This window comes from Sinohyriopsis cumingii, chromosome 18 (genome assembly GCF_028554795.1).
Source record: "Sinohyriopsis cumingii isolate HCF-2022 chromosome 18, ASM2855479v2, whole genome shotgun sequence".
Lineage (NCBI taxonomy): Eukaryota > Metazoa > Mollusca > Bivalvia > Unionida > Unionidae > Sinohyriopsis > Sinohyriopsis cumingii.
Window position 1 is genome coordinate 30,846,070 of NC_142978.1, and position 19,096 is coordinate 30,865,165.

General features: G+C 34.5%; 1 protein-coding gene across 2 annotated transcripts in view; it reads left to right on the top strand.

Annotated features, from left to right (window-relative positions):
- LOC149776313 (uncharacterized) overlaps window positions 1-17,671 on the top strand; it is a 124,489-nt gene extending 106,818 nt beyond the window's left edge. For both annotated transcript variants that reach the window (XM_089942796.1, XM_089942795.1), the window contains exons 23-24: window positions 2,602-2,693; window positions 4,850-17,671. In XM_089942796.1, coding sequence (XP_089798922.1) covers window positions 2,602-2,693; window positions 4,850-5,025 — 268 coding nt within the window. In that variant the 3' untranslated portion in view covers window positions 5,026-17,671. The remainder of the gene's footprint in view (window positions 1-2,601; window positions 2,694-4,849) is intronic.
- Window positions 17,672-19,096: the final 1,425 nt, after the last annotated feature.

Below are 19,096 nucleotides of genomic sequence, written 5' to 3' on the forward strand. Positions count from 1 at the left end.
ATCTTGGTACATAAGTTGTTTCATATAAAATCTCTTTCCATTTATTCCATTTTCCCACTGCTATAGAATATTTTCCTTATCTTTTATAATCTTGTTTATTTGAGTCTTGCCAACATAAAATCTTTTGGTAAGTGAACTCCCCCATTGTCGTCAAGTTGAATAACTTTTACTTTTCCTTCTCAATTATTTTTTCTTCATTTATGTGATTTGTAATGATTTATTCCTTTGTTGCAAATTGTACACTACTGCAATTTAATTTTGCAGACGAAACTTTCATAAACGAAAAACTTTGTTATAAGTGACACATGATTTTTCGGTCTTTGTCTGGTACCCTGCGTTAATTCACAAAAACTGTTTTAGCCTATCTGACCATGTTTTGATCTTGACACTTACGTCGGTCATAATTGTCATTTTTTTAAAAAAATCCACTGTGTGAAGCTCAAAGCTCTATCAAAACACTGATGACCCCATTTCTGTCTTTCTCTCTTACCATGTTTTCATTATGACAATTACATCTGGTCATAATCAACAATTAAGAAGAAGAAGAAAAAAATCAAAGGCCAAAGCTCTATCAAAACATTGCTGACCCCATTTCCTGTAAATGTCAACATTAACATTATAATAATAACCTTGGTAGTAGGTGTACTTTAGCCAACTTCTTTCAGTAACAAAAACCTGACATCCGGAAACAGACATCAGATTACTTACCTTACTGTATTTAAACATTGGTTCTGGACACACATTAATTATAAAATGTGGCAGCTTGTGAGGGATAAATTTTACATTTGCGCATTAATATTTTGGCCACTGGTGGTGTTAGAGGGGTGGCCTTTCTTGAGGGATACTTTTGAACACAAACTAGTTGGTGCCAAGGGATTCTGGCCACAAAGATTGGGTGGCTGCTGTTCATGAGGGGTACTGCTGTGTGTGTGTGTGTGCACATGCGTGCTTGTGTCGCATCACTGTAACAAAGCACGCAAGACAAAATCATGCAGATAACTATGCACAATGATAAACTACTGGACAAATATGCACAAGACAAAACCGTGCATGTGTACAAAGATAAAGTTCAGAAGACAATGAAAAATGAAAACTGAGAAACCAATAAAGAACAAGATCACTATGAATTAAAATTTGAGAGATTTCGTTTAGATATTAGACAATCAGAGGTATCTGAATCAAGGTATGTTCATCTTAATCATCATTTGGTCCCAACATATGGAACAGTACCATTAGAAGATTACTTGTGAGGAATAGCACAAAACATTAGCATCTAACATTTCTATTTATGACGTATAAATAAATCAGGCTAGTTTTGCACAATATTCTCCTTTTTCAGTATTTTAATAAGTCAATAATAGGTTTGTTAACATTTCACAACACGTGTGTATAGGGCACCTGTCATGTCTAGAGTAATAAATATTCTAAGGAAATAAACAAACATTTTTTTAGCGAATTTATGTTTTATTTATTTAATGCATTTTATTGTAAGAACATTGGTTAACACGTTCTTAGGAGCACTTATGTCCTGCATGCATTTGTCGCTGTGTGCTTTTGACTGCATGCTTATGTCAGCACGCATTTGTCTTGCATGCTTTTGTCGTGTGTCAGCATATATATATATATATATATATATATATATATATATATATATGAGAGTCTTGGGAAGAAGACAAATGACACCAATACTAATAGACAATTTAGCATCGATATGCTCCAGAAACTTTTCTTTCCTCTTTTTGGTTTCAATACATGTATGAATTTCATTCACAAGCTGACATGTCAACTGTCAGTTGAATGATATCAGACCCACATGGGCCAGTTGCTGTAAAAGTTAATGGTTTTCATTTTACGGATGGAAGAAAATATAGGACACTATCTTTTGAGCGTCTTAGTTTTACAGTTACTGATGGATTTCAGTGATAGTACATATCACAGTCATCACACAATTGTTGTTGTTGTTGTAGGGTTTAACCCCATTTTTCAGCACACGATAGGCTATACATGGCGGCTAGTATTATTAGTGGAGGAAGAACCTGTGAAAACCTTGGAAGGAACCACCAACCCACGAGAAGCTACTGGCAAGCAATCTTACATATCCACATTTAGCAGAATCCGAGACTCGAACCCACGCAGACAGAGGTGAGATGGCAGTGATCCATAACGGAGAGCGCTTTAGACCACTCGGCCACTCGGGGGCCCCCATCACACAGTTATGTGTATATTGACCAAACATTGTGATTTCATGACTTTTTAACCTTTTTGTTTGAGATGACTAGTCTCAAGATTGTTTTCAGTTTCAGTCTTTATTATAAACACAGTTTCATGATGGGAGATGGACTGTAATGCATAAGACACAAACACATTTTAAAGGAAAAAATTGCTAATTGTAAGTCTTATTTGGGTGGGAATGGCTTACATTAACTTTGGAAAATAAATAGTTGTGGTTTTGATTTAACAAGTCTAATCTGTTTCTGGGGCTTCTTTTTGTCATTTTCTTGCTTTGACTTGTAATGACCTTTATGAAATGCCTTGATAATTTAGGTATTCCATACTAAAGTTTTTTTCCAAAAGTAACTTGCAAATTTATGTTTTTTTCAGAGTATCAAGTCGCTTCCTTTTGGATGGAATCCTGAATCAATGTCAGTACCTAACTAAGCTGAATCTTAGCAGAACAAGGGTATCCAACAAAGGTAGAACAAAATATGAATACATGAAACAACTCAGTCACGTGTTATTTAATGCAAGCCAGAAAAACTCCACAGCAATGATGTTATTGGCCTTTGCCTTTTGCAGAAAAAATTAGTTTACTTAGTTTTTACATTTCCATCCATCCATTCTTCTGTCCATCACAGTTTGTTTCCAGTCTATTACTAAAGCAGTTTGCAGTGAAGGTATGAAACTTGGTATGCTTACATATCATGAGTAGATTTTGGTCTTGTTTTAGTGGTTTTAACATACATATGTAATACCAAGGCAATGAGAACTAAGTGCCTTTCCTAAGGACACACTAATGCAGCCAACCCAGGATGGTATAGATGGGTATCAGACCCATAACCTTTGAATTACAAGTCAGATGCTTGACCAAATAAGCTACCATGACTCACAATCATCACTAGAAGGTGTGATGCTTACAACACTTTGGGTCCTGTCAGCAGGGTCAAGGTCATACATAAAATGCCATATAATCTGGATAATAAATATGTAAAATGATGATAATCACATATGGCTATTGTAAAAATAAAAAAAATAAAACTGTGCTCTCTGTGAAATAAGAAAGCTAATTACACAGACCTAAATATTCCATCTCATAGTGCACCAGAAGATCTAAGTCAGTATCTCAGCAATTTTAATGGATTCATCAGGAGAACAAACAACATACGCCCTGATTTGGGGCACAGAATGGAACACCAGATCAGGATCTATGTTATTTGCAGATGGACCCAACTTGTAAGCAAGTACATAGGATAAAATGTCAGATTTGTTGATTGGTAATTAAGTGATAAGCCTGGCTACCATTTACTTTGACATAATTCTCGACTTAATTCGGTCCACTCATTAATATCTAGACTTCTTTAAAATTAAGGCCCTTGTTGTGGATATATATATTTCAGAAATCAGACTATATAATTGTCATCTAGAGTTTACATTATTTGTAAGTTTTCCATTATATTTTCATTTTTTTAAAAATGTGTTGCATTGCACGCTTTAGGTATCATTTTCACGGTCAAGGTCATAGTCATGGGTCACAAATTCAAGGTCACTTTTGTTTGTTGATTTTTTGTCTTAAAAGCAGATTGAGCTACAAGGATAAGCCACAGTAAACTTACGTTTTTTTATTTATATGACATCGTATGTATTGCATCATCATTTGACCACTGCAGTGGCCTAAGTTGTTAGAGTTTGTGCCCTGGATGCAGGAGGGCATGGGTTCGAATCCCAGCCAAATCATAACGAAGCCTTATAAAAATGGTACTAGCAGCTGCCAGGATTGGTCCTCAGCATTAAGAGGTTAGTGTTAGGACTGGTTGGCCTGGTGTCAGGATAATCTGACTGGGTGGGACTTAATGCTACATGTCTTTGGCATGATGCCCCAGTGCTAAACTAATTTTTTTAAAGCTACATTAAAAATTGAAATCACACACACACATGCGTCATAATTTTTAACTTCATGATCATTTCAGCACTTTTGCTTATACACTCTTTGTTATAAAATCATATAACTTTTTTTTTACTGGTATTGTTTGACAAGTATCTGTACAGATCCTTCACAAAAATTACAGTCAGATTCATTAGGGCATAATTTTAGGACCTTGCTATGCCAGAAGTGGAACACAATACACTGGATTTGCTCGTTTCATTGAAAGCTCCAATACATTTTATGATCCTAAAGTTATAAATCTGGTTGAAATATTTGAAAAGTTATGATGCTTATTCAGATAAGATTGTTTAACTCCCATTTTATTCTTTTTTGTTTTTTCTTTGTACAGCAAGATCTCATTGAGTATATTCATCAATCTCAGTGGCATTAGTTGAGCCATTTTTGTACAGTAAGATCTCATTGAGTATATTAATCAATCTCTGTGACATTAGTTGAGTGATTTTTGTACAGTAAGATCTCATTGAGTATATTAATCAATCTCAGTGGCATTAGTTGAGTGATTTTTGTACAGTTAGGCCCCACTGAGTATATTAATCAATCTCAATGGCACAAATTAATGATCGTTTTAAAAAGAAAATAGAAACAGCATTTGTGAAGACCTGAAATTGTGAATAAGTAACCACTAACAATGCACAATAATGCTTGACAACCTTTTAAACCTTTTTGTAATTATTTTCTCATCCACAGGAGTTAAATGCTTGGGATTGCCAAGTTTAACCTTATTGAGCCTGGATGGAACTAAGGTCACTGTAAACATAAGAGACATGATCACTGGTTGTCCTGATCTCACATGCCTGTCACTGAACAACCTTTCACCTTTGACAGCAGAGGATGAAGAGGAAGAGTTAGCTATGGAATCCTAACTAAAGATTGCAATGACATACCATATATACTCGCTTATAAGTCCATCTGCAGAATGCACACACCCAGATCTGCCATCACCAAATGTACTGGCAGATCTGGAAGTATGCAGTTTTATTAGAAGTAATCAGCAGAACAAACAACATGGACCCTGATTTTTTGGCACATCATGTGACAGGATATCAGGGTCTGTGTTGCTTGCATTTAAATTCAGCTTGTACATGGGTATATATGGTGTCTGAAAAACATTTTATGTGATGATACATCCTTATTTATTTCATAAGTATGCCATCCTTACAGACATTATCTTTTTGTTACAGTTATAATATCTATTTGTCTTTGGACAGTGTTTCAAGTCACAAGAATTTTATTTCCAAAGAACATACCATATCTGCTCACTTGCAAATCAAGTTTATCTACAACCAACAAAGATCTTGATCAGCTGTAACAAAATGTGCCTGCAGATCAGGGTCTGTTTTGTTTGTTCTGCTGATTACTCCTAACAAACTTCACAGACCCAGATCTGCTGGTGTATTATGTGATGGCAGATCTGGGTCTGTGCAGTTTGTATATTTGTATAACCTGATGCTTCTTTAGCTGGCACAGATTTAACTGCTTACAATTGGACAGTCAGTGACATTAACTCTATTAACTTTAAAAAGCATAGTTAGCAGATGTTGATTAATCTTTTTATTTGACCATGTTTTTTGGTACCTGTCCACATGGAAGCCTTTCCAGATGTAGACTTTAAACATGAAGATTTTTAGACTCACGGTAATAAAACCTAGAACATTGCAGTTGCTATGCAGTCAATGTAGGACATTGCTTAGTACATAAATTTGGCTTATTGCCATTTGCATTCTTACTCCACCCACTGTGCTGATTTTAACCCAGTGAAAGTGACATTGTAACTACTTGACTACCCAGGGGCCCTAAGTGGCTAAGTGGTCTAAAGCGCTCTCCATCACAGATCACTGCCGTCTCACCTCTGTCTGCATTGGTTCGAGTCTTGGGCTCGGCCAATGTGGATACGTGAGAAAGTTTGCCAGTAGCTTCTTGTGGGTCGGTGGTTCTTTCTGGGGATTTCCTGGGGTTTTCCTCCACCATTAATACAGGCTACCATGTATAGCCTATCTTGTGCTGAAAAATGTCGTTAATTCCTATAACAACAACAACTTCACTAAAAGTATATTTCCTTGTTGAGCTGTCCCCATGACTAGGCAGCATTTTTCTCGGTCAAGTTGTCTCCTTAACTACTGGCATTTTTCCCTGTCAAGTTGTCCCCTTGGTTAGCCAGCATTTCTCCCTGTCTGGTTGTCTCTACCTCATTGTTTGCCTTGACCGAACTATTTTTACCTATGGTGTTAATGTCACTGGGCATTTACTTAACAAATCATGTCAACAAAAAATGTCATTACTTCTACTATTTCAAGTATAACAAACTCTACCATTTCTAGGATAACAGATCCTACCATTTCCAGTATAACAAATCCTACTATTTCTAGTATAACAAATCCTACCATTTATAGTATAATAAATCCTACTATTTATAGTATAATAAATCCTACTATCTCTAGTAGAACAAATCCTACCATTTCTAGTTTAATAAAATCTCCTTTTTCTAATATAACAAACAAAACCAGTTTACCTTTAGTATGAACATATCAGTGGCTTCAGAGAGAGAACTGGGAAGTGGTAATATTGAAAATCTTGAAACTGTACAGACGTCTGGTTGTAACTGTCATTGTCCAACCTTTTCAATTTCTCATCTCAGCTGAATGTGTATGGGACCATTCACCTAATTTTCAAATGTGGGGAGGGCGTTTATTTATTTAATTTTCTGGTTCTCAAATAAAGTGAAAGAAATATTCTTGCTCAGACTGATAGCAAACAAAACCTCTATTATATCCATTAAAATAATTTTTAAAAAAACAGTATCTGAAGATAAAAGAAAATAAATATCTCAGCTCGAAACAAAATCCCATATACCTTCCCCACAGATAAATTAGTTGAGCCCTAACTGGCGATGTTAATTGGAGTCTGTCTGAAATAAAATTTCAGAATATTGATCAAAAGAATTTTTAATTTTAATCATTTAATTTCTTTCACTTTTTCTTCTGAACTGAAAATGTCTGATGACATTTTGCACTTTTGCAACAATTTGTTCCAAATCGGTAATTGGGCTTTGTTTACAGAGGAAATGAGCCTGCTGTATGACTAACTGGTTAAAATCTGGTACCCTTTCTCTTTCATTATATGTGATCTAGAAGAGCGAAGCCATGATATCTGACAATCCATTTGTGCTTTATTACAACTGGATGCCATGCTTACTTGAGTTGAACAAATACTGTGCTTGTCAGATATTGGCTCTTGTCATCTTGATAATTATCAGTGATAATAATAGCCACTAATTTTTAAAGTGACAAAGCCCATCATCTTAGGAACACACAGCAATAAAGCCACTGTGTGTCCAAATATGAGGAGTAAATTTGATATTTTTTGCATTGATGTGCTAGCTGCTAACCATTTAATATGATGGTCGTCCTAGAGGGGTACTTTTAAACACAGATTATTGTTAACAAGGGATTATCGCTTAAAAACAGGTGGCTACTGGTCATTGGCATTCAAGAGGGGGACTGCTATAATTGTTGTGAGGTATTTCAGTTTTATAAATCACAGTACCTATATTAAAGCAAATTTTAATTCCAGTTTTAAAAATAATAAGTAAAAGCAATGTCTGACATGACATTTTACATGGGTTAAAAATTATCTGAATTCACTGGCTACACCACTTGAACAAGATTTAATTGGAGACAAGTTGATTGGGAAAAAGGTTACAAAATATTTAATTTTGAAATTCCTATGGTGGGCAGACAAAGTTTTTTTCCAGGTAAACAACAGGTTTGATTATTAGGGTATGACAATTTGAAGCTTGGTAGTGAGAAATTTAGGTATCAAACAAGGTTCCCTATTGATTTTGTCATTATCACATTGTTTTTGGGTTGATTGCCACAGATCTACACAATAGATGACATTTTTATCTTATATTAGCATATGACCAAGCGTAATTATCACTTTTCCAGGTTAGCTAACCTACATTTCAACATCAGAAGATGTAGACATCAAGTGAGGTTTATTTTTAAGGTTTTGCTTATGGCTGATATAATGAACTGTGCATTGCAATTTACTACCGTGTTTTATTAGCATGTAACTGGCCCCTACATTTTTTACACCGTTTAACTCTTTTATGCCCTTCTTAATTTAGGCTATTATGTTATGGTGTTGTCTGTTTGGGCATCCGTACATCCATCTTATGACTGTCAGTACATTAACATTTGTTTGTAGACTCTATAACTTTGTAATGACCAGAGGGATTTTCATGAAACTGTACTTGGGTGTAATGATCAGAGGGATTTTCATGAAACTGTACTCGGGTGTAATGATCAGAGAGATTTTCATGAAACTGTACTCGGGTGTAATGATCAGAGGGATTTTCATGAAACTGTACTCGGGTGTATACTATCACTAGATGATATTCCATATGCAGGTCCTGAAGGTCAAAGTTAATGCAGGGGAAAGCAATTCTTTGATTTCTCTCTTGGCTTGGAGTGTAACTCTTGTAGATTTATCAAATTATATATCTATGTATAGACAGCATGTCAGCTATCATAGTTAGGTCTCAAGATCAAAGTCAGAACAAGAAAAATTTATTTCTTTGACCTTGCATCTTTGGAGTATGATGTTTGAATCAGAGAAGATATTTAAATGTAGCTTTTTTTAGTTACATATCATAAATAATATGTTGGAAGCCATAGCTACACCTCATCTCAAAGTCAAGATCATGGCAAGAGAATATGTAAATTGGTGACTTCTGTCTGTATTTAGGTATAACTTTTAAAGCGATGAAAATATGAAGCTATAGTCTGTTATATGTCATGGTCATGACATTGGATAATGTAAATCAGTGGCTCATTTCCTTATCCACGTTGTCACATAAAGACATTTCTGATGAAACTTGACCCATTTCCACACCTTATCATACAGTAGTCAATCCTAGCTTTAAAGTCAGGGTTAAAAGTAGGGGAAAGGCCATTTGCCTGTTCTGCAATTTATGAGGAAATATTTCAAGTTAAAGTTGCATTTAAGGTCTGCTTTATGGAGACAATAGGCTGAACGTTTACGCCTAATTTTTAGTTTATGTCTTGTTAGAAGGAACAATTTATTTGGGCTCTGTGTGTTAAATAATATGACCCTGCCCATATTCAATACTTATTTACCCAAATTGTTTTTTGTTTCTTGGAGAGTAATTTATGGGACAGAAGTTTAAGCCTTAGTTTTTGTTTAATGTTTTTTTTTGCTTGTTCAAAAGAACTTTGCATTTAAGTTTCATGTTTGCTTGCTAAGAAGCATACGACTGAACTTATTAAGTAGTTTTCTCCATCATGTACACTATCAGATTACATTAACATTGGGAAGCTGTTTAACCTAGCCCTCCCTCAAAGGCAAAACAAACAGCCTTTTGTATCCCAGATGTTATCAGTTTAAACTTTCTCTTGCAACTGTGTATCCTAAGAATCCATTGCAATTTATATTTAATTTGATCATCCCGCATTTGTTTTCAGTTTTATGGTAATCCAAAATGTTGATATATTTTGTGTGCTGTGGGTTGGGGTTGGATACACAGACATTCCTTCTCCTTGTACCTGTTCTCCTAAATTTGATTGATTAGTGTAATTGTTGGAGAAAGGAAATTATTTAGTAAATTATGTTTCTTTGAAAATACTCGTCCAGTCACATTATTGGCAACCCATCCTGCCCTTAAGTGCAAATGCAAGCATTCTTTTAAAATTAAACTCAAGTTTAAACTGTCAATCACTGGGATACAAGTAGCCACTTAGAAGGAACAAGGAGAGTTAATTTGTAAGTGTTGTTTCCCTTTATGGTATATTGATGGAAAGATTTTTTTTTTCCTTTCAAGAGGGCTGGACTTGGAGGTAGAATGGAGTAATTTACAAACGTTAATGTGATTAGATAAGAATTAGTGCAGAAACACACTGTCCTTAAAACTTTCCTGTGACCCAATTTTACCTTTGTTTTTATTTTTTGCAATTTAATCAACAAAGTATTAAGTTCAAGAATGTTTTCAGTGTTTTTTCATTGATAACTTGTGGGAAGAAACTATTTGCATACATTCACTTTTTAGAGTTAAAAAGCATGTGTCTGGCCCCATTCAATACTTTTTTATCCTGTTAATTTGTTTTAGTTAACCTGGCCATCAACAATTCAGTCATCTGCAGCAAGTGTTTTACAGCAACAGATGACACATTTTTGGTCTGATTTTTATGAATTGTTGAATGTAAGCTTATCTTAAATAGATGTCAGATAAATACAATTGTAAATGAGATTTCTACATTAGAATTTTGTGATCTTATATCTGATTGGCTTTTTTTGACATTCTGGAGGCCATATTTCTGACCCAATTCTAATCACATGATTTCAGTAATGAAAGAGATCTATACATGTTAATGAGGTGATCTGAATGGCAGAGGTTATTACCACTCTGGAGGTAATAATTTTGATTCAACTTTAGCCAGACTCGGAATATAGGCTTACATCTTCAGTATCTTTTGATGATTCATATAACAACCAAGATCTATTCATAATAATGAGGTAATTTTGCATCCACTTGTTACCATTCTGAAGTCCACATTTCTGATCCAGTTTTGATAAAACTTGGAATATTTTCAAGATCTCAAATGAATTAACTAACAGCTGAGATCCATGAATTTTAATCAGATGATATTAAGAGGTTAGTGTTAGGACTGGTCGACCTGATATCAGGATAATGTGACTGGGTGGGACATGATGCTACATGTCTGTGGCATGATGCCCCAGTGCTTGACATCAGTATAAACTGCCACATTGCAGACATCGTAGCAGTATGACTGAAAAATTGTTAAAGCTACATTAAAAATCCAGATCACACACACGCAGTACTCTGGAGGCATTATTTCTACTCCAATCATTATTGGATTTGGATTATGGGATTATGTCATCAAGATTTTGGATGAGTTTGTTGATACTCACATAATATTAAGATGATCTTGACTGGTCTGTTTATTTGAGACTTTATTTGTAATCAGACATGGAACATAACAGATATCATATTAATATCTTGGTTAAGGTAAATAATGAATGATTTCCACTCAGATGAGCCTCTTGCTTAACGGGAAGCTGCATTTTCTGGTCAGATTTTGAGAAAACGTAGAACATAAACTTTCATGATTAAGATCTCAAATGATTTATATCGTGATCAGGAGTCATATATTTAATGGAGTGCATCTGATTGGTTGAACTTGCTACCACTCCAGTGGTCTTTTTTTCTAGTCTGATTTTGATCACGCTAGGAATATAAACTTATTTCATCAAGATCTTGTAAACGTTTGTAGTTAGTGAGATGGTCCACAAGTATTAATTAGGCATTCATGCATCAGATTTGTAGTTAGTGAGATGGTCCACTAGTATTAATTGGGCTTTCATGCATCTGATTTGTAGTTAGTGAGATGGTCCACTAGTATTAATTAGACATTCATGCATCTGATTTGTAGGTAGTGAGATGGCCCACTAGTATTAATTAGGTTTCATGCATCTGATTTGTAGTTAGTGAGATGGTCCACTAGTATTAATTAGGTTTCATGCATCTGATTTGTAGTTAGTGAGATGGTCCACTAGTATTAATTAGACATTCATGCATCTGATTTTCTGAGCCTGTTACAATTCTAAAGATTGTATTTTTGACAAGAATTTTGATCAAACTTGGTAAATGGGTTATAGCATAAGATCGCAAATGAATATGATTATGAGTGAGAACCATATATACTATAGAGGTGATCTTTGTTTCTGACTGTTTGAGCTTGTCAGCAATTGGGGGGCTCTGTTTCTTTGTATAATTTGATGAAACTCATTTCTGAAATGATCTTCTATCTGATTTGCTGAGCTTGTTACCACTCTGGAGACAATTTGTATTAGAGTTTGCACAAACCTAGTGAATAAGCTTTTAGTGTCATGATGACTATCATAGACAGGTACCATAATAAGAGAGATCTGTGCATGTAATTATAATAATGTGATCATGCCTCTGATAGCCAAGGCTTTTTCTTACACTCTAGAGACTTTATTTCTTAATTATATGTATTAAAAAAACAATGTATCTAAGCTTATTGAATTTTTTTTAACCCCATTGTATTGAAGGGGAAATGTCTTGTGTTAAAGTTTGTGTTTAAACATTGTTTATTGATTTTAAGAAGGGCATAGGCATTTCAGTTTCACTTCTGTGCCTGAAATAGCTCATACGTTTTTAACATTATTTTTACCCAGTTATGGGGAATAGTTGGATGTGTTTTGTTTTAATGGCATTTTTAATACATTATTATTATGTTCAGGAAATGGGAACTAAGTGACTTTCCCACCAAGGTAGATTACCTAGTCTGGCCTTGGCAAGTATTGAACCCAAGACCATTCAACTTAGCTATCTTGGCTCCCTAAAACGTTTTGAGGTTAAAGTTTATTTTTAAGGTTTGTTACTTGTTGACAGCATTTTCAAGTTTATATTTAAGGTGTTAATTTTATACCTATCAGCAGCTGTACATTTCAGTTTAAAGTTTTATTTCAGTTTAGAGTGAAAACATTTTGTTTCATGTTTTATTTTTCAGACTCTCTAACTTAAAAGGTTTTGTAGTTTAGTGTGTGAATCCAACTTGGAGACAGCTAAACTGTTATGCCAAAAATAGGTCTCCTTGACCTACATTTATGCTTCAGCAATTTTTACCTTTGGTGTATGGTCACTGTGTCCTACAGCTTCCAGTATACAGTCATGCAGCATTGTCTATGGATCCATTATATTGAGTACTAAATCAACACATCACTGTGACCTGCATTTATGTATCCATGACTACATTCAGCAACATTTTTAGGTCAGTTTCTCAAGCAGTCTTACAGTTAGGGTTATGTACTTTTGTATGTATACATTGTGATAAATTTTCAAAAGTAGGTACCAGTAACCTGTATTTTTTTGTGCTTCATTGACCTTTCTCAAATGTTTTTTGTTTAGAATGTATTACACTATTGACTTCACACACACATAACTGATGCTTGCGTAATAATCATATTAATCTCATTTGGATAGTGTTTGCTTGATATCAGCACTTGCTTCTACTATTTACTGAAATTCCTGGTTTTTGTTGTGCCGACAAAATACAAGCTATGCTGTCAACAGTGTTTTTTTGTATGCTGAAATTTTATTATAAACTGTTTAAAAAGTAATAGATGACTTCCAGAATACCAGGAGTTGTATAGCTTATTTGATTTATGTTACCTTTTGGTTACAAATTGGTAGCCTGTATTGGATTTGGACCACTATTCCCAATAAGTCATTGATTGTTTTCTTTTAGATTTGAGATTTGCATTTAGGTAGTAAATAAGTCAGTTTTTTGCAGTTTATATTTTAGTGACAGTCATTTGTACTTATATCGAGTCCTATCAACTTCTGATTATTCATTAATACAGTAATAAGTTTGGCTCAAGACTATGGAAGGTCTTAAGTTGATAATAGATTACTTAAGTTGATAATAGATTACTCTAAACACCCCTCTGTTGGGATTTCTGACTTTTTTCAAAGTACAGGAATGTATAACTTGGAGATTGTTCATACTTAGGACACAGAATTGAAAAGGAAAATGGTGATTCAGATCCACAGTTGGCTACGACTCGGACGGAATATCATAACCCCCACCCCCACCACAAAGAAATAGAAAATATCAGAGTCAAACTGTCTGGGTCATGGTCAAGTAATACAGGTGATTTTTCTGCATGTAACAACATTAACACAGCAGTCAGAAACAGATTTACGGTTGAAAATTTCAAAAGAATAATGCTAATACAGATGCAGAGTGGTTCATATAAAGAGTTTAGTTTCAATAGATCAGTGAATACATGAAACAGAAAAGGAACAGTCACTTCCATTGGTAAGGTAAGATTTATATTATCATGTAATTTTTTGACACCCCACTTCTCTGTTTTGAAACCAAGTGGGCAGCTTCCCTTCCCCTGCTAATTCCTGGCAGCAGCATCCATGACCTTGTGAATTAGCATCTTGCTAATTCCTGGCAGCATCCCTCCATGACCTTGTGAATTAGCATCTTGCTAATTCCTGGCAGCATCCTTCCATGACATTGTTAATTAGCATCTTGCTAAATCTGGTTGATGAGCTTAAATATTGAATCTGTACAAATTGTTACCTTTTGATGTACGTTCCATTACTACCACCAATTTCAGAAATAAGCATATTCTTATTTTGCTTGGAGATATTTTGGTTGGAAACCTTAAGGATTTGGATGTCTCCCATTATATATGGTTAACATGCAGAAATTTTCACAATATCAGATATCTAAACCCTTGGGTCTAGTAGCTTACTTTGTAATCCACATGGCTTGAGGTTTGAACCCCACTGGGACACTCATTGGGGTCATTATTGATAACCTTTAATCCCATGTCATGATGTTTACTTTTTTGTAATTTAACTGGTGGTATTGATTAAAAATTTTGTTTTAAATTGTAGTTGTCAATGTTCATATACTGTACATAAAGATTTTTAACTATAAATGAATGATTATGTTACTTCATGTTTTCTTTATTCAACACTACCATTTTTTAAATGTTTGCACTTTAATATTTAGTATATATTTCCATGTAACCGTGAGCTATTATATGAGATTTTAACAAAATACCACATAATATGCATGTTATCTAAAGAAAATGGCATTTTATTTTTCAGGCTGCCAAAATTAAACCTGGTGAACATTTTAAATACCAGTTACTGAAGGTTATGTTGGAATACATACTGAACTCAAACAGATAGTCCTGTGAAAATATATGTACAAGATAAAGGCACAATTATTGAACTTTTTGTTACACTTAATTTTTGGTTCCATGGCAGTACTTTTGAGTCTGGTACTTTTATATCTTTAAAACTCTTACCAACCACTCCAGTGGCTTTGTGGTTAGAGTATCCACCTCAGATGCAGGAGGTCACAGGTACAAACCCCGGCCAAGTCATACTAAAGACGTGTAAAAATGGTACTAACAGCTGCCTCACTAGTCACTCAGCAGTAAGAGGTTGGTGAATTGTCTGGTCGGCCTGGTGTTGGGATAATGTGACTGGGTGAGACATCATGCTACATGTCTGCAGTATGCTGTCCCAGTTCTAGACATCACTATATACTGCCACACTGCAGACATTGTAGCAGTATGACTGAAAAATTATTAAAGCTACATGAAAAATCCAAATCACACACACACCTTTTACCTGTGGCAAGCAAGTCTGTGAGAAGTTTTTTCTTCTCCTTGTTTGAGATCTTGGAACCTGATCTTCAGCAAGATGTGGAAAAGGCATTTTGTCCTCTTGTGTATTCCAACACAAAACTACACTTAACCTGTTAAACCACATTGCCATGTTCATTTACATTTTACAGAGCAGACTTGTTGCTATAGGTATGGCTGTAGGCACCCTACATGAATGTGCAATGTATATAGAGAAAATTGTCTGGAGAGACCACCCATTCATTGAACAAAAATTGTCTTTCAAGATCGGTGGTCTGATTCATGATCATACAGACATATAAAATAGATGATCCGTGCATGGAAAATCTGGTCATTTAGGGCAAATGGTCTTTCCCAGTGTGGTCTCAAGAAAGGTGTTGCTATACTTGTTTCAAGGATCCATGCTAGGGAGTAATTCAGGCAAAATAGTGGACCCATTTTCTGTCAGTTTGAAAGCAAAGTTGATTTCACCTTTTTTTGAGTTGATGTCTTCACACACAATCTTCAGTTACTGAACATTTGATGTTCCAAGGACAGCATCAACTCCGGCATGCATTTTTTTTCTCTTCAGTGAATATTCTATAAAGTTTAAACATCATATCCTTGTGCACATGAATTCACCTTTTTGTCAGTTAATGATTATTTATGTCAGCAGTTATTTTAAGTTTTTGTTATTGCGATTCCCACCAAATATTGACACATGAAGCATGAGAAAGTGAGATAAATTCTGTACACACATCTGAATCCCAGTCACAAATTATTGGAGGTTTATAGGTAATTGTATGCAAAAGTAAACAAGTTTATTTCATTATCTTCCTGTAAATCTAGGAAGCAGGTCGATTATACAGTATATATTCACCTATAAGTCCAACTGCACTCAACATGGATCCTGATCTGACTTATAAGCAAATATATACGATACCTCAATATCTGTGACCCATTTTTGCCTGTTTTGAGGTTACCATCTTTTGCAAATAGGGTTATAATGAAATATGCTGAGAAATTTTAATATTTTTATAAACTTTAAAGAGAATAGCTTTTGTTTTATATATTATCTGGTTCAAAACTTTAACAAAATAGATGCTGCAGGTGACCGATTTGAACATGATACATTTTTGACATGTTTGATTCTCCCTATTTTCCCATCACATGGTCCTATTCTAGCAAGGGAGAGAATTCACTTAGCCCTAAAATTTTAATCCAGTCTGGACTTTGTTATGCAAAAATGTAAGTCAAAAAGGAATTTTAAAGAAAGTTTTTTAGATTGATGTAAGTGTAAGAATCTTAGATAATTTTAATTGTTTAAAAAGCAAAATTTAAACCTACATCTATCAGTAATAAACATAATTTTTATATATTAATTTGAATGAAAATATTTCTTTAGATTCATTTTATTGAAAATGAAAGAAACAGAAAGGGTTTTCTGTGATGTTTTAAAAATCAGGAAAAGCTAATAATTTTACAAAGAGTTATATTCTATGAATAATCTTTTTTGTCTCGTAACTTAAAATTTCCTTGACAGCTTAATCAAATTTTCATCATTCTTTTTATGTTAAGATGTCCTGTTTTTTATAATATTTATTTCTAAACTTTAGGATCCACAGTGTAGCCAGGATTTGTTCCATAGTTTGTGATTTCTTGAGCAAAATTGTCTTATTGCTATAACAAATGTGAAATGAATCACAAATTCAATAGTGTCCCTCAAGTGACAATACATTTACTCTTTTATAAACCATTGTATAAACAAGAAAAAACTGCTCAGAATTAAGATTCTTCAACATAGCCATTGGTTTCGAAAATAAATCATCATATTTTATGTTTCAAGAAAGAAAGGTACAAAATTCAAAGTTGAAAACCACTTCTTCCGGACAACATAGGGTCATTAATTAGTACACTGTGGTGTCACTTTAAGCATACATATCTCAGTGTTATTCTAATGCTGATAGCAGCCAAATTTTAGATGTCTGTGTAATGATGCGGTATCAGAGAAATGTCTCTAAAAGTGGGATGGAAATGGAAATGTAATGTTCCCAGTAAAAACAGCGATAATATGTAGAAAATTTACATTATTCACTCTTAAATTGTATGCAATTAATTTGTGAAATGCATCTTTTAAGTCTGTATACATGTAAAACATTTTATCCAGAACATTTTTTCAGATTCTGTTAAATCGCACTCTTTAAATTGCATACAAGTTTTAATCACTTTGTACATTTTTAATCAGATAAGCTGCATTTGTTACATTTTTTGATGAATAAATACTGAAATCTGTTTTTGACTTTTTTTATCATCAAGTAACAGAGCATCTTGCACCAATATATTACATCACTGCAGTAGGTTCAGAAAGGAAGAACAGACTAAAACACTGATTTCCTAATAGCAGAATTTCACATGTAGTTAATTATAGTTTTGCTTCATGAAGAATCCACTTGTGCTGGTAATTTATAAATATAACTATTCTAAATTATCAACCCTGTATAGATCAATTATATATATGTGTGTCTGTGTGTGGTAGAAAATTCATTACCCAGGACAATTCAAATTAATGGTGGGCAACCATTATTGCCAATGTGAGAACTCTGCAGTCAGGCAACCACAATGGAATTTTACATACTTTTCAGTGACACACATTTGATCATTAAATTGTCTTTCTGAGCACTTGCATCAGGTTATATTACCTAATGAAAACACAGTAATTTGAACTTTAATTCCATCTTTATTTTTTTTCAGATCTTGTGTTGTGTGATATGTATGAACAAACAAAGTTGTTTTCAACTATTTCACTTCAAATCTGGTGAAGTATTTGACCTGTTTTATTTAGAGATTTGAGGTTACTTGTATCTTGAGTAAAGATGTCTTCAAAATACATGTATAGTTCTGTCTGATTTTCAGACCAGATCACAACTATTTTGTCTTTGTTCAGAAGATCAGGTGAATCGTGAATGTGACCACTAATATTTTATGTCGAAGACTTTAACTGTCTCATTTCAAAGGATGGGTCATGTCCTCCAGCGACCCATATACCAGTCATTTTCATCATCAGTTGGCTATTAATGGACAATTAAACCAGACTTGACCTTGCTATAAATGAAACATCCAGCATAAATAGCAAATTGACCGGTGGTCCAGCTTTGATTGGCCAAGTAGCCTGACATTGATCCATTCATTGCTGCCCAGAACTTGTAGGACTAGACTCTCATATGATTATTACTAATTTTAGTACTGTACCCTTACATTGTGGACCACGTCGAGGCCACAACATCGTAGCGATTGTGTGATACGCATTTAAAGACAACACTAGAACAGTTCAACACATAGGTGATGAGAGCAAAGCTAGCTCACTGAATTATTTCTCTACTATTCCGTTTGGCTGATTGGTTCTCGGTCGAGAAGCACCAGGTCTTAATTGTAGCTGACAAGTGCATTTAGAAAGTGATGGCGGAAAGGTTCTGTATGTTAGATACCAATTCAGCTTCCGTATATGTGGATGGTAATTTATTCCTTATCAATATGGTGCACGGAAAGAAGCTTGATTTCAAAGAGTTATAGGTGCGGACATCTGTCTGAACTTGTTGGTGTGATTTGTCCTGGTCCCGCTATATGCTAGGTCAGATATATGTCTGCGGGTATATCCACTAGGTTGTCAATTAGAGTCTGATTCAGTTGAACCATGGATGTTGTAAAGTTGGTCTTTAA